The 13,830-nt window shown below is 42.6% G+C and overlaps 1 protein-coding gene across 2 annotated transcripts in view; it reads right to left on the reverse strand.

Annotated features, from left to right (window-relative positions):
* Positions 1-8,564, reverse strand: part of INPP5B (inositol polyphosphate-5-phosphatase B) — a 136,597-nt gene extending 128,033 nt beyond the window's left edge. For both annotated transcript variants that reach the window (XM_073665877.1, XM_073665876.1), the window contains exons 1-3: positions 8,426-8,564; positions 2,400-2,465; positions 1,276-1,354 (exon numbers count right to left, since the gene is read on the reverse strand). In XM_073665877.1, the coding sequence (XP_073521978.1) occupies positions 1,276-1,354; positions 2,400-2,457 (137 nt within the window). In that variant the 5' untranslated portion in view covers positions 2,458-2,465; positions 8,426-8,564. The remainder of the gene's footprint in view (positions 1-1,275; positions 1,355-2,399; positions 2,466-8,425) is intronic.
* Between the last annotated feature and the right edge of the window lie 5,266 nt (positions 8,565-13,830).

Genomic DNA, 13,830 nt, shown 5'->3' on the forward strand with positions numbered 1-13,830 from the left:
TACCCATCATGCTGCACACAAAAAAAGAAACAATTATGCTCACCTCCTCCAGCGCTGATCTCTGCTGCCGACAGGGATTTCACTGTGTGAGCCACGCATGGCGTAACTACCATGCGCCCTCACACTGTGAGATGGCTGCCTGAATAGTCACTGCTCCCCACGCCGGGACTGTGTGTGAGGGGAGTAGTGACCATTCACTCTCCTTAATAGCGTGCACACTGTACCGCAGCGCTGCTCCTGCTGCCGCTCTGCGGTCACATGTGCCCGCTATTAAAGAGCATGAATATTCACTACAACCCACTCCCATGCTTAACAAATTGAATGGTCCATTTTCCTCTATTTTCCCTTTTGAAAATTTAAACATTGGGACCAAAGCAACATTTTAATGGAAAAAATAGTAATTTTCCAACAATACAGCCCAATTTTATACAATTCTGTGAAATGCTTGAGGGTTAAAAATGCAAACATGAAGTACAACATGTCACGAAAAAACATTCTCAGAATCAGTAGGATATGTTGACGCGTTCCAGAGATATTAGCTCATAAAGTGACACTGGTCAGAATTGTAAAATTGGCCTAGTCAGGAAAGAGAAAACAGGCTTGGGGGTTGAAGGGGTTAAAGATTAACCATCATTTTAATTTCTATCTGGCGAATCAATAGTATGCATGAAAATTAGCAACTTTGTAATAAATCTTATCAGAGAGACGCTTCTTTCTTCTTAATCAGTCATTATCAAAATTCTCAATTTCGAGGTAAAATCTGTATTCGGTGCAGACAGACTTTCCCATTACTGAGATAGGAGATGGCTGTTATGATTACAATTCTATGGAGATGGGAGGGGGCGGAGCTAGAGACAAAGATCCTCCCTCCTCCTCCCCCATAGGAGATGGCTGTTATGATTACAATTCTATGTAGATGGCAGGGGGACGGAGCTACAGACAAAGCTCCTCCCTCCTCCTCCCCCTCCTATCTGCATAGAATCTCATCAGTACCAGCTCTCATCTGCTATCTCAGTAATTGGAGAGTTTTTCTTTCATGAATACAGATTTTACCTTAGAATTGAGAATTTTAATAATGACAGATCAATTCTGGCAGAGAAAGAAGCAGATCTCTCTGATAAGATATACTTCAAAGTTTCTTATTTTAATTTCTTCTATTGATTTATTAAATAAAAATTAAAATCGATGGTTATGCTTTAAGTGAAGAATTTTCTTAGGATCATGTTTTGTAATTTTTGATGTCAGCAAAATGCTTTATAAATGCTACATACTTACGCTATAGTTTCCTTGTTCTCTACCAGTCCCATGAGTCTACTTTCATTGCTGTGAGGGTTCATTAAGACTCCTTGAACCGCATGAAAAAATAGATTAAGGAGTACAATGATGATAATTCATGTTACTATTTTTTGGTTTTATTTATGTATTTTATTCACTTATATAGCACCATTAATTCCACAGCTCTTTATAGACATCATATCACTGTCCCCATTGGGGCTCACAATCTAGGTTCCCTATCAGTATGTCTTTGGAGTGTTAATGGGGTTTTCTAAATGTAAAATATTGATGGCCTCTCCCTGACATGGGCCGTAAATATTCAATCAGTGGGAGTCTGACTCTTCCACCCCACAATGAACAGCCCTTTGAAGTGGCTGAAGATTTCCGTAAGTGCCAGGGGTATAGTAGGTGTAGTGGCGTGCAGTCGCTCCTGGGTCCTAGAGTCTAGGGGTGTTCCGAAGGTCCCTTTAGCTCATATGTGAAGACCAATAACAAAACCTTGTGACAGCGGCCTCGTTGGAAATTGTTATTGATGCCCATCAGATTTAAGTTATGCTACTGGTAAGTGCTGGAGCATCTTCTACCCTGTCTACTTACATGCCATTTACAAAGTAGCACATAGTAGCAGCTTTTATATGCATTGCAAAATGTTTCCATTCACTTCAATAGAATAACTGTATAATTGTGATTGCTCTGAAAAAGGGAAATAGACAGATATTGTAGATTACAGAACAGAGTATAGACTAATGGGTGGGAAGTGGATACACAATTACTGTAATTTCCTCTTCTTTAGGATCAATAAGTGAACAAAATTAAAACTAAGGTGAATTGAAACTCCAGGGTCACCTATTTTGGATCCCTCTTGTTCCAGAAATCATTTTGGTAAGAATAGTCAAGTTCCAATTCAATTCCGCACTGATGGGGGAAAGCACTCTCCTAAGACAGGCTCAAACTACAGGAGACATCATATCCTACCTATATAGCCATGTGGCACCCAATATGGACCATTAGCAGGCTGCAAGCATTTTAATATGGCTTTATACAACACAGATCAATTGTTGTGAGCAAGAGATGACAAAGAAAAACTAGCTTCAATATTTGTACATACAGTACTGTAAAGGATACTACAGTGCAATATTCTCCTTCGGCCAGTGTGTCCTGGATTGCTATAGACTGGTCCATAATGTCATCTGTAAATATAAAATGGAAACAAGTTACAGAATTCACTTCCAATCCTTTCATACGCTGCCTTACACCTAAAAAGAGAAAAAAAGCTATAGTCCTTTATGACCTTGTGTTCCGTAAATGGAGTCCTATACTGTAAAGGTCCCCAAACCTTTTCAGTGGTGTAGATAACCTATTTTAAGGGGAAGCTGGGGAACGCTGAGTTAGTAGTTGGGTTCAGAACCCTCATCAAATTGTCTGAGCAGAGAGTGACTACAGAAGAGTATTTCCAACTCTGGAGGACCTAAAATGTACAGTACAGACCAAAAGTTTGGACACACCTTCTCATTTAAAGATTTTTCTGTATTTTCATGACTATGAAAATTGTACATTCACACTGAAGGCATCAAAACTATGAATTAACACATGTGGAATTATATACTTAACCAAAAAGTGTGAAACAACTGAAAATATGTCTTATATTCTAGGTTCTTCAAAGTAGCCACCTTTTGCTTTGATGACTGCTTTGCACACTCTTGCCATTCTCTTGATGAGCTTCAAGAGGTAGTCACTGGAAATGGTCTTCCAACAATCTTGAAGGAGATCCCAGAGATGCTTAGCACTTGTTGGCCCTTTTGCCTTGGCTCTGCGGTCCAGCTCACCCCAAACCATCTCGATTGGGTTCAGGTCTGGTGACTGTGGAGGCCAGGTCATCTGGCATAGCACCCCATCACTCTCCTTCTTGGTCAAATAGCCCTTACACAGCCTGGAGGTGTGTTTGGGGTCATTGTCCTGTTGAAAAATAAACGCAAAACGCAAACCGGATGGAATAGCATGCCGCTGCAAGATGGTGTGGTAGCCATGCTGGTTCAGTATGCCTTCAATTTTGAATAAATCCCCAACAGTGTCACCAGCAAAGCACCTCCACACCATCACACCTCCTCCTCCATGCTTCACGGTGGGAACCAGGCATGTAGAGTCCATCCGTTCACCTTTTCTGCGTCACACAAAGACACGGTGGTTGGAACCAAAGATCTCAAATTTGGACTCATCAGACCAAAGCACAGATTTCCACTGGTCTAATGTCCATTCCTTGTGTTCTTTAGCCCAAACAAGTCTCTTCTGCTTGTTGCCTGTCCTTAGCAGTGGTTTCCTAGCAGCTATTTTACCATGAAGGCCTGCTGCACAAAGTCTCCTCTTAACAGTTGTTGTAGAGATGTGTCTGCTGCTTATTACACTGTGTGCAGAATTATTAGGCAAGTTAGTTGTATTTTAGAGGATTATTTTTTTTATTGATCAACAACTATGTTCTCAATCAACCCAAAAGACTCATAAATATCCAAGCTTAATATTTTTAGAAGTTGGGAGTGGGTTTTTTTAGATTTGGCTATCTTAGGAGGATATCTGTTTGTGCAGGTAACTATTACTGTGCATAATTATTAGGCAACTTAATAAAAAACAAATATAATCCCATCTCACTTGTTTATTTTCACCAGGTAAACCAATATCAGTGCACAAAATTTAGAAATAAACATATCTGACATGCAAAAACAAAATCCAAAAAAATTAGTGATGAATATAGCCACCTTTCTTTATGATGACACTCAACAGCCTTCCATCCATAGATTCTGTCAGTTGCTTGATCTGTTTTCGATCAACATTGCGTGCAGCAGCCACCACAGCCTCCAAGACACTGTTCTGAGAGGTGTACTGTTTTCCCTCCCTGTAGATCTCACATTTTATGATGGACCACAGGTTCTCTATGGGGTTCATATCAGGTGAACAAGGGGGCCATGTCATTATTTTTTCTTCTTTTAGACCTTTACTGGCCAGCTACGCTGTGGAGTAGTTGGATGCATGTGATAGAGCATTGTCCTGCATGAAAATCATGTTTTTCTTGAACGATACTGACTTCTTCCTGTACCACTGCTTGAAGAAGTTGTCTTCCAGAAACTGGCAGTAGGTCTGGGAGTTGAGCTTCACTCCATCCTCAACCTGAAAAGGTCCCACAAGTTCATCTTTGATGATACCAGCCCATACCAGTACCCCACCTCCACCTTGCTGGAGTCTGAGTCGGAGTGGAGCTCTCTGCCCTTTACTGATCCAGCCTCTGGCCCATCCATCTGGCCCATCAAGAGTCACTCTCTTTTCATCAGTCAATAAAACCTTTGAAAAATCAGTCTTAAGATATTTCTTGGCCCATTCTTGACGTTTTATCTTATGTTTCTTGTTCAAAGGTGGTCGTTTTTTCAGCCTTCCTTACCTTGGCCATGTCCCTGAGTATCGCACACCTTGTGCTTTTTGATACTCCAGTAACGTTGTAGCTCTGAAATATGGCAAAACTGGTGGCGAATGGCATCTTGGCAGCTTCACACTTGATTTTCCTCAATTCATGGGCAATTATTTTGCGCCCTTTTAGGCCAACACGCTTCCTGCGACCCTGTTGGCTATTTGCCATGAAACGCTTGATTGTTCGGTGATCACGCTTCAAAAGTTTGGAAATTTCAAGACTGCTGCATCCCTCTGCAAGACATCTCACAATTTTGGACTTTTCAGAGCCCGTCAAATCTCTCTTCTGACCCATTTTGCCAAAGGAAAGGAAGTTGCCTAATAATTAGACACACCTTATATATGGTGTTGATGTCATTAGTCAACACCCCTGCTCATTACAGAGATGCACATCACCAGATTTACTTAATTGGTAGTTGGCTTTCAAGCCTATGCAGCTTGGAGTAGGACAACATGTATAAAAAGTATCAAAGTGATCAAAATACGCCTTTGCCTAATAATTCGGCACACAGTGTAAACCTGGCAGGGCACACCTGTGAAGTGAAAACCATTTCCGGTGACTACCTCTTGAAGCTCATCAAGAGAATGCCAAGAGTGTGCAAAGCAGTCATCAAAGCAAAAGGTGGCTACTTTGAAGAACCTAGAATATGAGACATATTTTCAGTTGTTTCACACTTTTTTGTTAAGTATATAATTCCACATGTGTTAATTCATAGTTTTGATGCCTTCAGAGTGAATGTACAATTTTCAAAGTCATGAAAATACAGAAAAATCTTTAAATTAGAAGGTGTGTCCAAACTTTTGGTCTGTACTGTATGTGCATTACAATGTCCGTCCCATCGACTTCAGTGGGAAATCTTGGCATCGGGTTTCTCCACAGGTTATAATTCACTGCAGAGGGTCCTAGTATGATCAGCCTATTGTCAAGGAACCATTCTAATGAAAGAGACCAAAGAAAGAACACAATTCTAGTGGAGATGCACAGTATAAAGGTGGATTTAATAATTATAGTACAAGATATTTATTGGGCCCCTCCATGTATGAATGTGTGGTATTCTGTAGATGAATGTTACACACTGCACCAAAACAACGTTTTATCAAGGGGCTGCCAGGTCTTGGTATTAATCCCTAGGATAAGTCAATGACAGATTGGTGGCTGTCCAACATCTGGCACACACATCGATCAAATGTTTTCAGCTCCCGCAGCAGCTGGAAGTAATAAGTGGGGGCAGGCTCCTCTTCCCTCTGTACCAGTCTATCATTGTTTATCTGTATTTTGTATGTAACCCCTTCTCATGTACAGCACCATGGAATCAATGGCGCTATATCAATAAATAACAATAATAATAAGTGTACAGAGCCAGAACACCACAGCGCCATACATTGTGTAGTGGCCATTCTTGGGTACTGCAGTTCAGCTCACTCTCGCTTTGATCTGCCATTAATATTAAAGTCTTGTGTAACCCCTTCAGTATTTTGCTCTGGTTGTGGTAAATCTCACCCCATTTTGATTTGTTGTGCCTTCTGTTTTTTTAAGAGCCATGATGAATATGAATAATCTGTTATCTGTTTTCTAACAAAATGTCAATGAGATATAATATAATGAATGGCAAGTTTATGCCTTTTTTTACACAATGGGGAAGAGTAAATGTGAATGCAAAAAGAGACGGATGCATTAAAGGTTCTGCCCACTATTAAGTGTCACATTCATTGTGTGTATCAGAAAACATAAAGCATATCTACAGTTTTCATGCTGTTATATACAATTTCTTGCACAGTATGGTGCCACCTAGTTTTCAAAGACTTTTTTTTTAAAGGGTCTTCATGACCTGGGGTCCTATGGATCTGTTTATTACATGCATTGGGAGCTTTCTAGGTGCATAAAATTAATCGGAAAATAAAGACAGTGTGATATAACCATTTCATGCAACTTGGTAGCATAGTTGTATGGTTCTCAGCGTGATGTCAGCGCATCTAATAATACAACAGCATAACAGTATCTGCAGCCCCCATCAGCTGCAGAGCCACAAGTACAGGGTCTCATTCACATACGTCTCATGTCCCCAGTTACTGTATGTTTGTTAGGACAGTCCGTATCTGTCTACAGAGATTGAATAGGAAGGGACTTAGCTAATTAGGAGCTTTGTGGAGAGGTATTTTATATATCATCTGTATTAGGAGCTTCTTCTTCCTGATAGGATAATCACTATACGGGATGTAATATGGAATATTGCAACACCCAGCTCCCCTGCTATATCTACACAGAATTGCAGCTGGCCGCGTGTTAAACGTTGCGCCACATCCTGATCGTTTATGTTTTTGTAATGTCCCCTTTACAACTAAACGTTTGCCCTTAACTTAAAGGGGTATTCCCATCTCCAAGATCCTATCCCAATATGTAGTAGGTGTAATAATGATAATATTAGCAAATACCTCCAATTAGAAATGTATAGTATACTTTTTTTGATTCACTATGTCTCTTTCCTCATGTGCAGGGCATTGCAGGACCTTAGGTATCCATGGTTACAACCACTGATATAGTGATAGTTAGCTAGTTGCTAGTGGTTGTAACCATGGATACCTAAGGTCCTGTATTGTCTGCACATGAGGAAAGAGACATAGTGAATCAAAAACACTATACTGCATTTCTAATTGGAGGTATTTGCTAATATTATTATTATTACACCTACTACACATTGGGATAAGATCTTGGAGATGGGAATACCCCTTTAAGTTAATAACTAGTGATGAGCGAGCGTTCTTCTTTAACCCTTTAAACAAGCACTCTCGAGTACTTGCCAAGCATTTGCGGAGTGCTCGGCATTGATGAAAGTTTCACCGTGGCTGCATGCATCACATCTGTCATACACCTGTGACGCATGCAGGGATTGCCTGTTTGTCAGGCAATCCCTCCATGTGTCACAGGTGTATGACAGAAATAACACATACAGTCGCGGCGACACTTTCATCGATGCTCAGCATGCCACAAATGCTCAGCGAGTACCCGAGTGCACTCGTTTAAAGGGTTAAAGAAGCTCGCTCGCTCATCACTATTAATCACCAAAAAACTCTATTTACATGAAGATTTAGGGTTAGTTTGCAAGTACAAAGCATTAAAACCCTGTGCAGTTTTATTCACAGTGTATTCCCGTGTAACTGCTTTCCAAGTCACTGGGGCGGTGCAGGGGAGTATGTCACCTATCAGTATAATGGGAGTGCGGCTGTGATCACACCTCGGCACTATGAGTGACAGCTCACTCTGTACACACACGCTGCAGGCGGACTGTCACTCACAGTATCGGGGTGTGATTACAGCCGCACTCACAGTATAATGAGCGGTGACGTAACCGCCACCCAGGTGACTCGGAGAAAGCCGTTACATGGTGATTACACCACGACTGAAACTTTATTTTCTATATGTAGCCGCACTTCAACTCAGCCAGCTGCATACACGGGGTTTTAATGCTTTTTACCTATAGATTTGCCCTATATTTGCAGATAAATAGCGTTTTTGGTAATATCAGATTCCCTTGTAAATAATCATGAAAAATGTTACAAACACTTGCAAATAGGATTAAGTTTGCTGGAAAGCGCTGGAGGCATTCTCAGTATCACAACCCCAGACATATCAGCTGCATGCAAGTGGGTGACGATACCCATGTACAGCAAACAGAATTATCTGTAATAATGAATTTACCGATTAGGTCTGCAAAATGGAAGCCACTGGATGATGTTTTCCTCTGCACACATAGGAGGCTGGGTGAGTACAAGAATACAGAACAGTTACTCCCTCACTGGCCTGCAATCTGCTGGGCTACGTCAGCATTTCCTTTCCCCTCCTGTCATCAGTGATTTCCCAATGTCACCACTAGATGGGAGTAAAGCACAGGAAGTTTTACTGTCTGTTCCAGAATCTATTCACGCTCTGTAGGCTTCCCTTCACTCCCATCCAAAACATATTTCACTGACACTCCACCACCATTTCTGCCAAATTCAGTTGCAAGGAGCTGGATCGAACTTGTCTGAATAGCCATTGGCCATGAGCGAGGCTGGCTCCAGGTTTTTCTGGGCCCCGGGCGAAAGAGTCTCAGTGGTCCTTTTAACACAGGGGTCCTCAAACTTTTTAAACAGGGGGCCAGTTCACGGTCTCTCAGACCATTGGAGGGCCGGAATATAGTTTTTTAAAAAAAACTATGAACAAATTCCTATGCACACTGCACATATCTTATTTTGTAGTAAAAGAAACAATACAGGAACAAATACAATATTTAAAATGAAAAACAAGTAAAGTTAAATCAACCGGTATTTCAATAGGTAGATAACTGTACCCAATAGGCAGCATAGGTCCCCAATAGGCAGGTAAATGTCCCCAATAGGCAGCATAGGTCCCCAATAGGCAGGTAAATGTCCCCAATAGGCAGCATAGGTCCTCAATAGGCAGGTAAATGTCCCCAATAGGCAGCATTGGTCCTCAATAGGCAGGTAAATGTCCCCAATAGGCAGCATAGGTCCCCAATAGGCAGGTAAATGTCCCCAATAGGCAGCATTGGTCCTCAATAGGCAGGTAAATGTCCCCAATAGGCAGCATAGGTCCCCAATAGGCAGGTAAATATCCCCAATAGGCAGCATTGGTCCTCAATAGGCAGGTAAATATCCCCAATAGGCAGGTAAATGTCCCCAATAGGCAGCATGGGTCCCCAATAGGCAGGTAAATGTCCCCAATAGGCAGCATAGGTCCTCAATAGGCAGGTAAATATCCCCAATAGGCAGCATAGGTCCCCAATAGGCAGGTAAATGTCCCCAATAGGCAGCATAGGTCCTCAATAGGCAGGTAAATGTCCCCAATAGGCAGCATTGGTCCTCAATAGGCAGGTAAATGTCCCCAATAGGCAGCATAGGTCCCCAATAGGCAGGTAAATGTCCCCAATAGGCAGCATTGGTCCTCAATAGGCAGGTAAATATCCCCAATAGGCAGGTAAATGTCCCCAATAGGCAGCATAGGTCCCCAATAGGCAGGTAAATGTCCCCAATAGGCAGCATAGGTCCTCAATAGGCAGGTAAATATCCCCAATAGGCAGCATCGGTCCTCAATAGGCAGGTAAATGTCCCCAATAGGCAGCATAGGTCCCCAATAGGCAGGTAAATATCCCCAATAGGCAGGTAAATGTACCCAATAGGCAGCATAGGTCCCCAATAGGCAGGTAAATATCCCCAATAGGCAGGTAAATGTACCCAATAGGCAGCATAGGTCCCCAATAGGCAGGTAAATGTCCCCAATAGGCAGCATAGGTCCCCAATAGGCAGGTAAATGTCCCCAATAGGCAGGTAAATGTACCCAATAGGCAGGTAAATATCCCCAATAGGCAGCATAGGTCCTCAATGGGCAGGTAAATGTTCCCAATAGGCAGGCTGTTCCCCCTTATAATGCCATATGCAGGCTGTTCCACCCCTTATAATGCCCCATGCAGGCTGTTCCTCCCTTATAATGCCCCATGCAGGCTGTTCCTCCCTTATAATGCCCCATGCTGGATGCCACCCCCCATATAATGCCCCATGCAGCATGTCACCCCCCCCATATAATGCCCCATGCAGCATGTCACCCCCCCATATTATGCCCCATGCAGCATGTCTCCCCCCCCATATTATGCCCCATGCAGCATGTCACCCCCCCATATTATGCCCCATGCAGGATGTCCCTTTCCCCCCATATAATGCCCCATGCAGGATGTCCCTTTCCCCCCCATATAATGCCCCATGCAGGATGTCACCCCCCATATAATGCCCCATGCAGCATGTCACCCCCCCCATATAATGCCCCATGCAAAATGTCACCCCCCCATATAATGCCCCATGCAGCATGTCACCCCCCCATATAATGCCCCATGCAGGATATCACTCCACTGTCTTTATAATGCCCCATGCAGCATGTCACCCCCCCATATAATGCCCCATGCAGCATGTCACCCCCCCATATAATCCCCCATGCAGCATGTCACCCCCCCATATAATGCCCCATGGAGCATGTCACCCCCCCATATAATGCCCCATGCAGCATGTCACCCCCCCATATAATGCCACATGCAGGATGTCACCCCCCATATCATGCCCCATGCAGGATGTCACCCCCCCATATAATGACCCATGCAGGATGTCGCCCCCCCATATAATGCCACATGCAGGATGTCACCCCCCATATCATGCCCCATGCAGGATGTCACCCCCCCATATTATACCCCTTGCAGGATGTCACCCCCCCCATATAATGACCTATGCCTCCATACATTAAAAAAAAAAAATCCAATACTCACCTCACTTCTCACTTGCTGCCGCTGCCGCTGTTCTACTCTGGTCTGGACTCCAGCGTCGCGGTGGCGTCGTCCCGCTCTGCGCTGCCTGTGAAGGCACTCGGGAGGGCGCGGTGTAAAGACGTCACCGCACCCTCTGACCTGAGACGTCACAGGAAGCGCAGAGCAGGAAGACAGCGGATCTGCAGAAGCACGGGGAGAGGTAAGTATCCGCCTGCCGGGGCCCTGAGCAAGCGGGGGGAAGGGCGGGAGCTGACACCGCTCCCCTCTCCTCCGCCCATAGCCCGGCGGGCCGGATAAAAGTCCTCCGCGGGCCGCATGTGGCCCGCAGGCCGTAGTTTGAGGACCCCTGCTTTAACACATACCACAATTCATGATGCACAGATACCGCAAAGAAATATATATATAGTACAATGCCAAGATTTCACTTCTTACATTACACCCCACCACTGCCCCCTGAGGAAGTACGGAAACACATGTCGGGGCTTCCCCTGGCACTGCTGGTTATCCTTTTACCTCTACTACACTGTGTTCCAAATTATTATGCAAATAATATTTTCTCAGATTTTCCCAAATTACCTATATGAATTGCAGTTATTGTAATTTTCCAGTCAAATAACTATTAGAGTACAATTGAAAGGTTTTTGTACAAACTGCCTATGATAACAGTATATTTTTTAAAAAATAAAAAACTCAAACTGCACTCAAAATGCATGTTCCAAATTATTATGCACAGCAGAGTTTTCAACCTTTTCATTTTAATAAAGAACAAAAAAATGGTCATTTTTGAAATTATAAGCATTAGCAGGTTATTACAAACTGAAATCAAACAGTTTTCAACTCAAAACTTTATTCTAGGTGATGTTACATTTGCACATAGGACCCCTTGTTCGAAAGGAGCTTCTGAACTCTCTCGTCCATTGAATTTGTCAGGTTTTGGATGGTTTCTGCTTCAATTGTTTTGCATGAGGACAGAATACCCTCCCAGAGCTGTTGCTTAGATGTGAACTGCCTCCCACCATCATAGACACTCCTTTTGATGATGCTCCAGAGGTTCTCAATGGGGTTGAGGTCAGGGGAGCATGGGGGTCACACCATAAGTTTGTCCCCTTTTATGCCCATATCAGCCAGAGATGCAGATGTGTTATGTGCAGCATGAGAAGGGGCATTATCATGCATGAAATGATCTCGATGGTCCAGATGGATGGAGTGGAGGATGGCTGGTTGATGGACACCCCATGCAAACACGGCTACGGTGCTAACAAGGAGGAGGTGGACTAATGTTTTGGGCTGGAATCATGGGGAGAGAGATTGTCGGCCCTTTTAGGATCCCTGAAGGGGTAAAGATGAACTCCATAATGTATGTTGAGTTTCTCAAACAGCACTTCCTGCCATGGTTCAAGAAGGAGAACCGTGTATTTCACAGCAAGATCATTTTCATGCATGATAATGCCCGTTTCATGCTGCACATAACACATCTGCATCTCTGGCTGCTATGGGCATAAAAGGGGACAAACTTATGGTGTGACCCCCATGCTCCCCTGACCTCAACCCCATTGGAACCTCTGGAGCATCATCAAAAGGAGTGTCTATGATGGCGGGAGGCAGTTCACATCTAAGCAACAGCTCTGGGAGGGTATTCTGTCCTTATGCAAAACAATTGAAGCAGAAACCATCCAAAACCTGACAAATTCAATGGACGAGACAGTTCAGAAGCTCCTTTCGAACAAGGGGTCCTATGTGCAAATGTAACATCACCTAGAATAAAGTTTTGAGTTGAAAACTGTTTGATTTCAGTTTCTAATAACCTGCTAATACTTATAATTTCAAAAATGACCATTTTTTTGTTCTTTATTAAAATGAAAAGGTTGAAAACTCTGCTGTGCATAATAATTTGGAACATGCATTTTGAGTGCAGTTTGAGTTTTTTATTTTTAAAAAAATATACTGTTATCATAGGCAGTTTGTACAAAAACCTTTCAATTGTACTCTAATAGTTATTTGACTGGAAAATTACAATGACTGCAATTCATATAGGTAATTTGGGAAAATCTGAGAAAATATTATTTGCATAATAATTTGGAACACAGTGTAAGTATGTCTTATTTAACCTTATCCATGTGATACTTGTATTTTCTGTGTGTTGCAGGATTTTGATGACTCTCTATATTTGACCCGATACAGGTCATATGATCTATGTTACTATAACTTCTCCTGCACACTTTTGCTGTGATCAATGGATTGTATGGGTTGAACTATGTGACCTATTATAGGTCCAGTGTAAATTTGATACCAGCTGTGTCTCTATCTACCCTCTGTTGCCTCATATGCCCATGTTATGTCTGTCAATACATGAAATTTATACTATGTGTGTCCTTTTAAAATATTTAAATAAAGTATTGTACCTTTTTAGTCATCACATTGTGTTCTAACTACGTCTTACTTTGGGGTTTTTGAAACACTTATGGTCCTTCGTTTGCATATATAGTACAATGTCAAAGATTTATCTTTTTGCATTACATGAGTGATATCTATTGTAAATTCTACAATAGCTCAGAAACCGGCGAATCCTCGCAGCACACAGTGCAGACCGAACAATATATTCCTCCATACAGTATTATGGGCACCACTAAGTCCTCCATACAGAATAATGGACACGATATAATGCTTCATACATAATACTGGCCCCCATATAATACTCCATACAGAATACTGACCCCCATTTAATGCTCCATACAGAATACTGGCCCTCATATAATGTTCCATGCAGACTGGGCCCCATATAATGCTCCATGCA

The sequence above is a fragment of the Phyllobates terribilis genome, unplaced genomic scaffold, assembly GCF_046119375.1.
Source record: "Phyllobates terribilis strain yellow unplaced genomic scaffold, ASM4611937v1 Scaffold_2__4_contigs__length_985480577, whole genome shotgun sequence".
Taxonomy (NCBI): Eukaryota; Metazoa; Chordata; class Amphibia; order Anura; family Dendrobatidae; genus Phyllobates; species Phyllobates terribilis.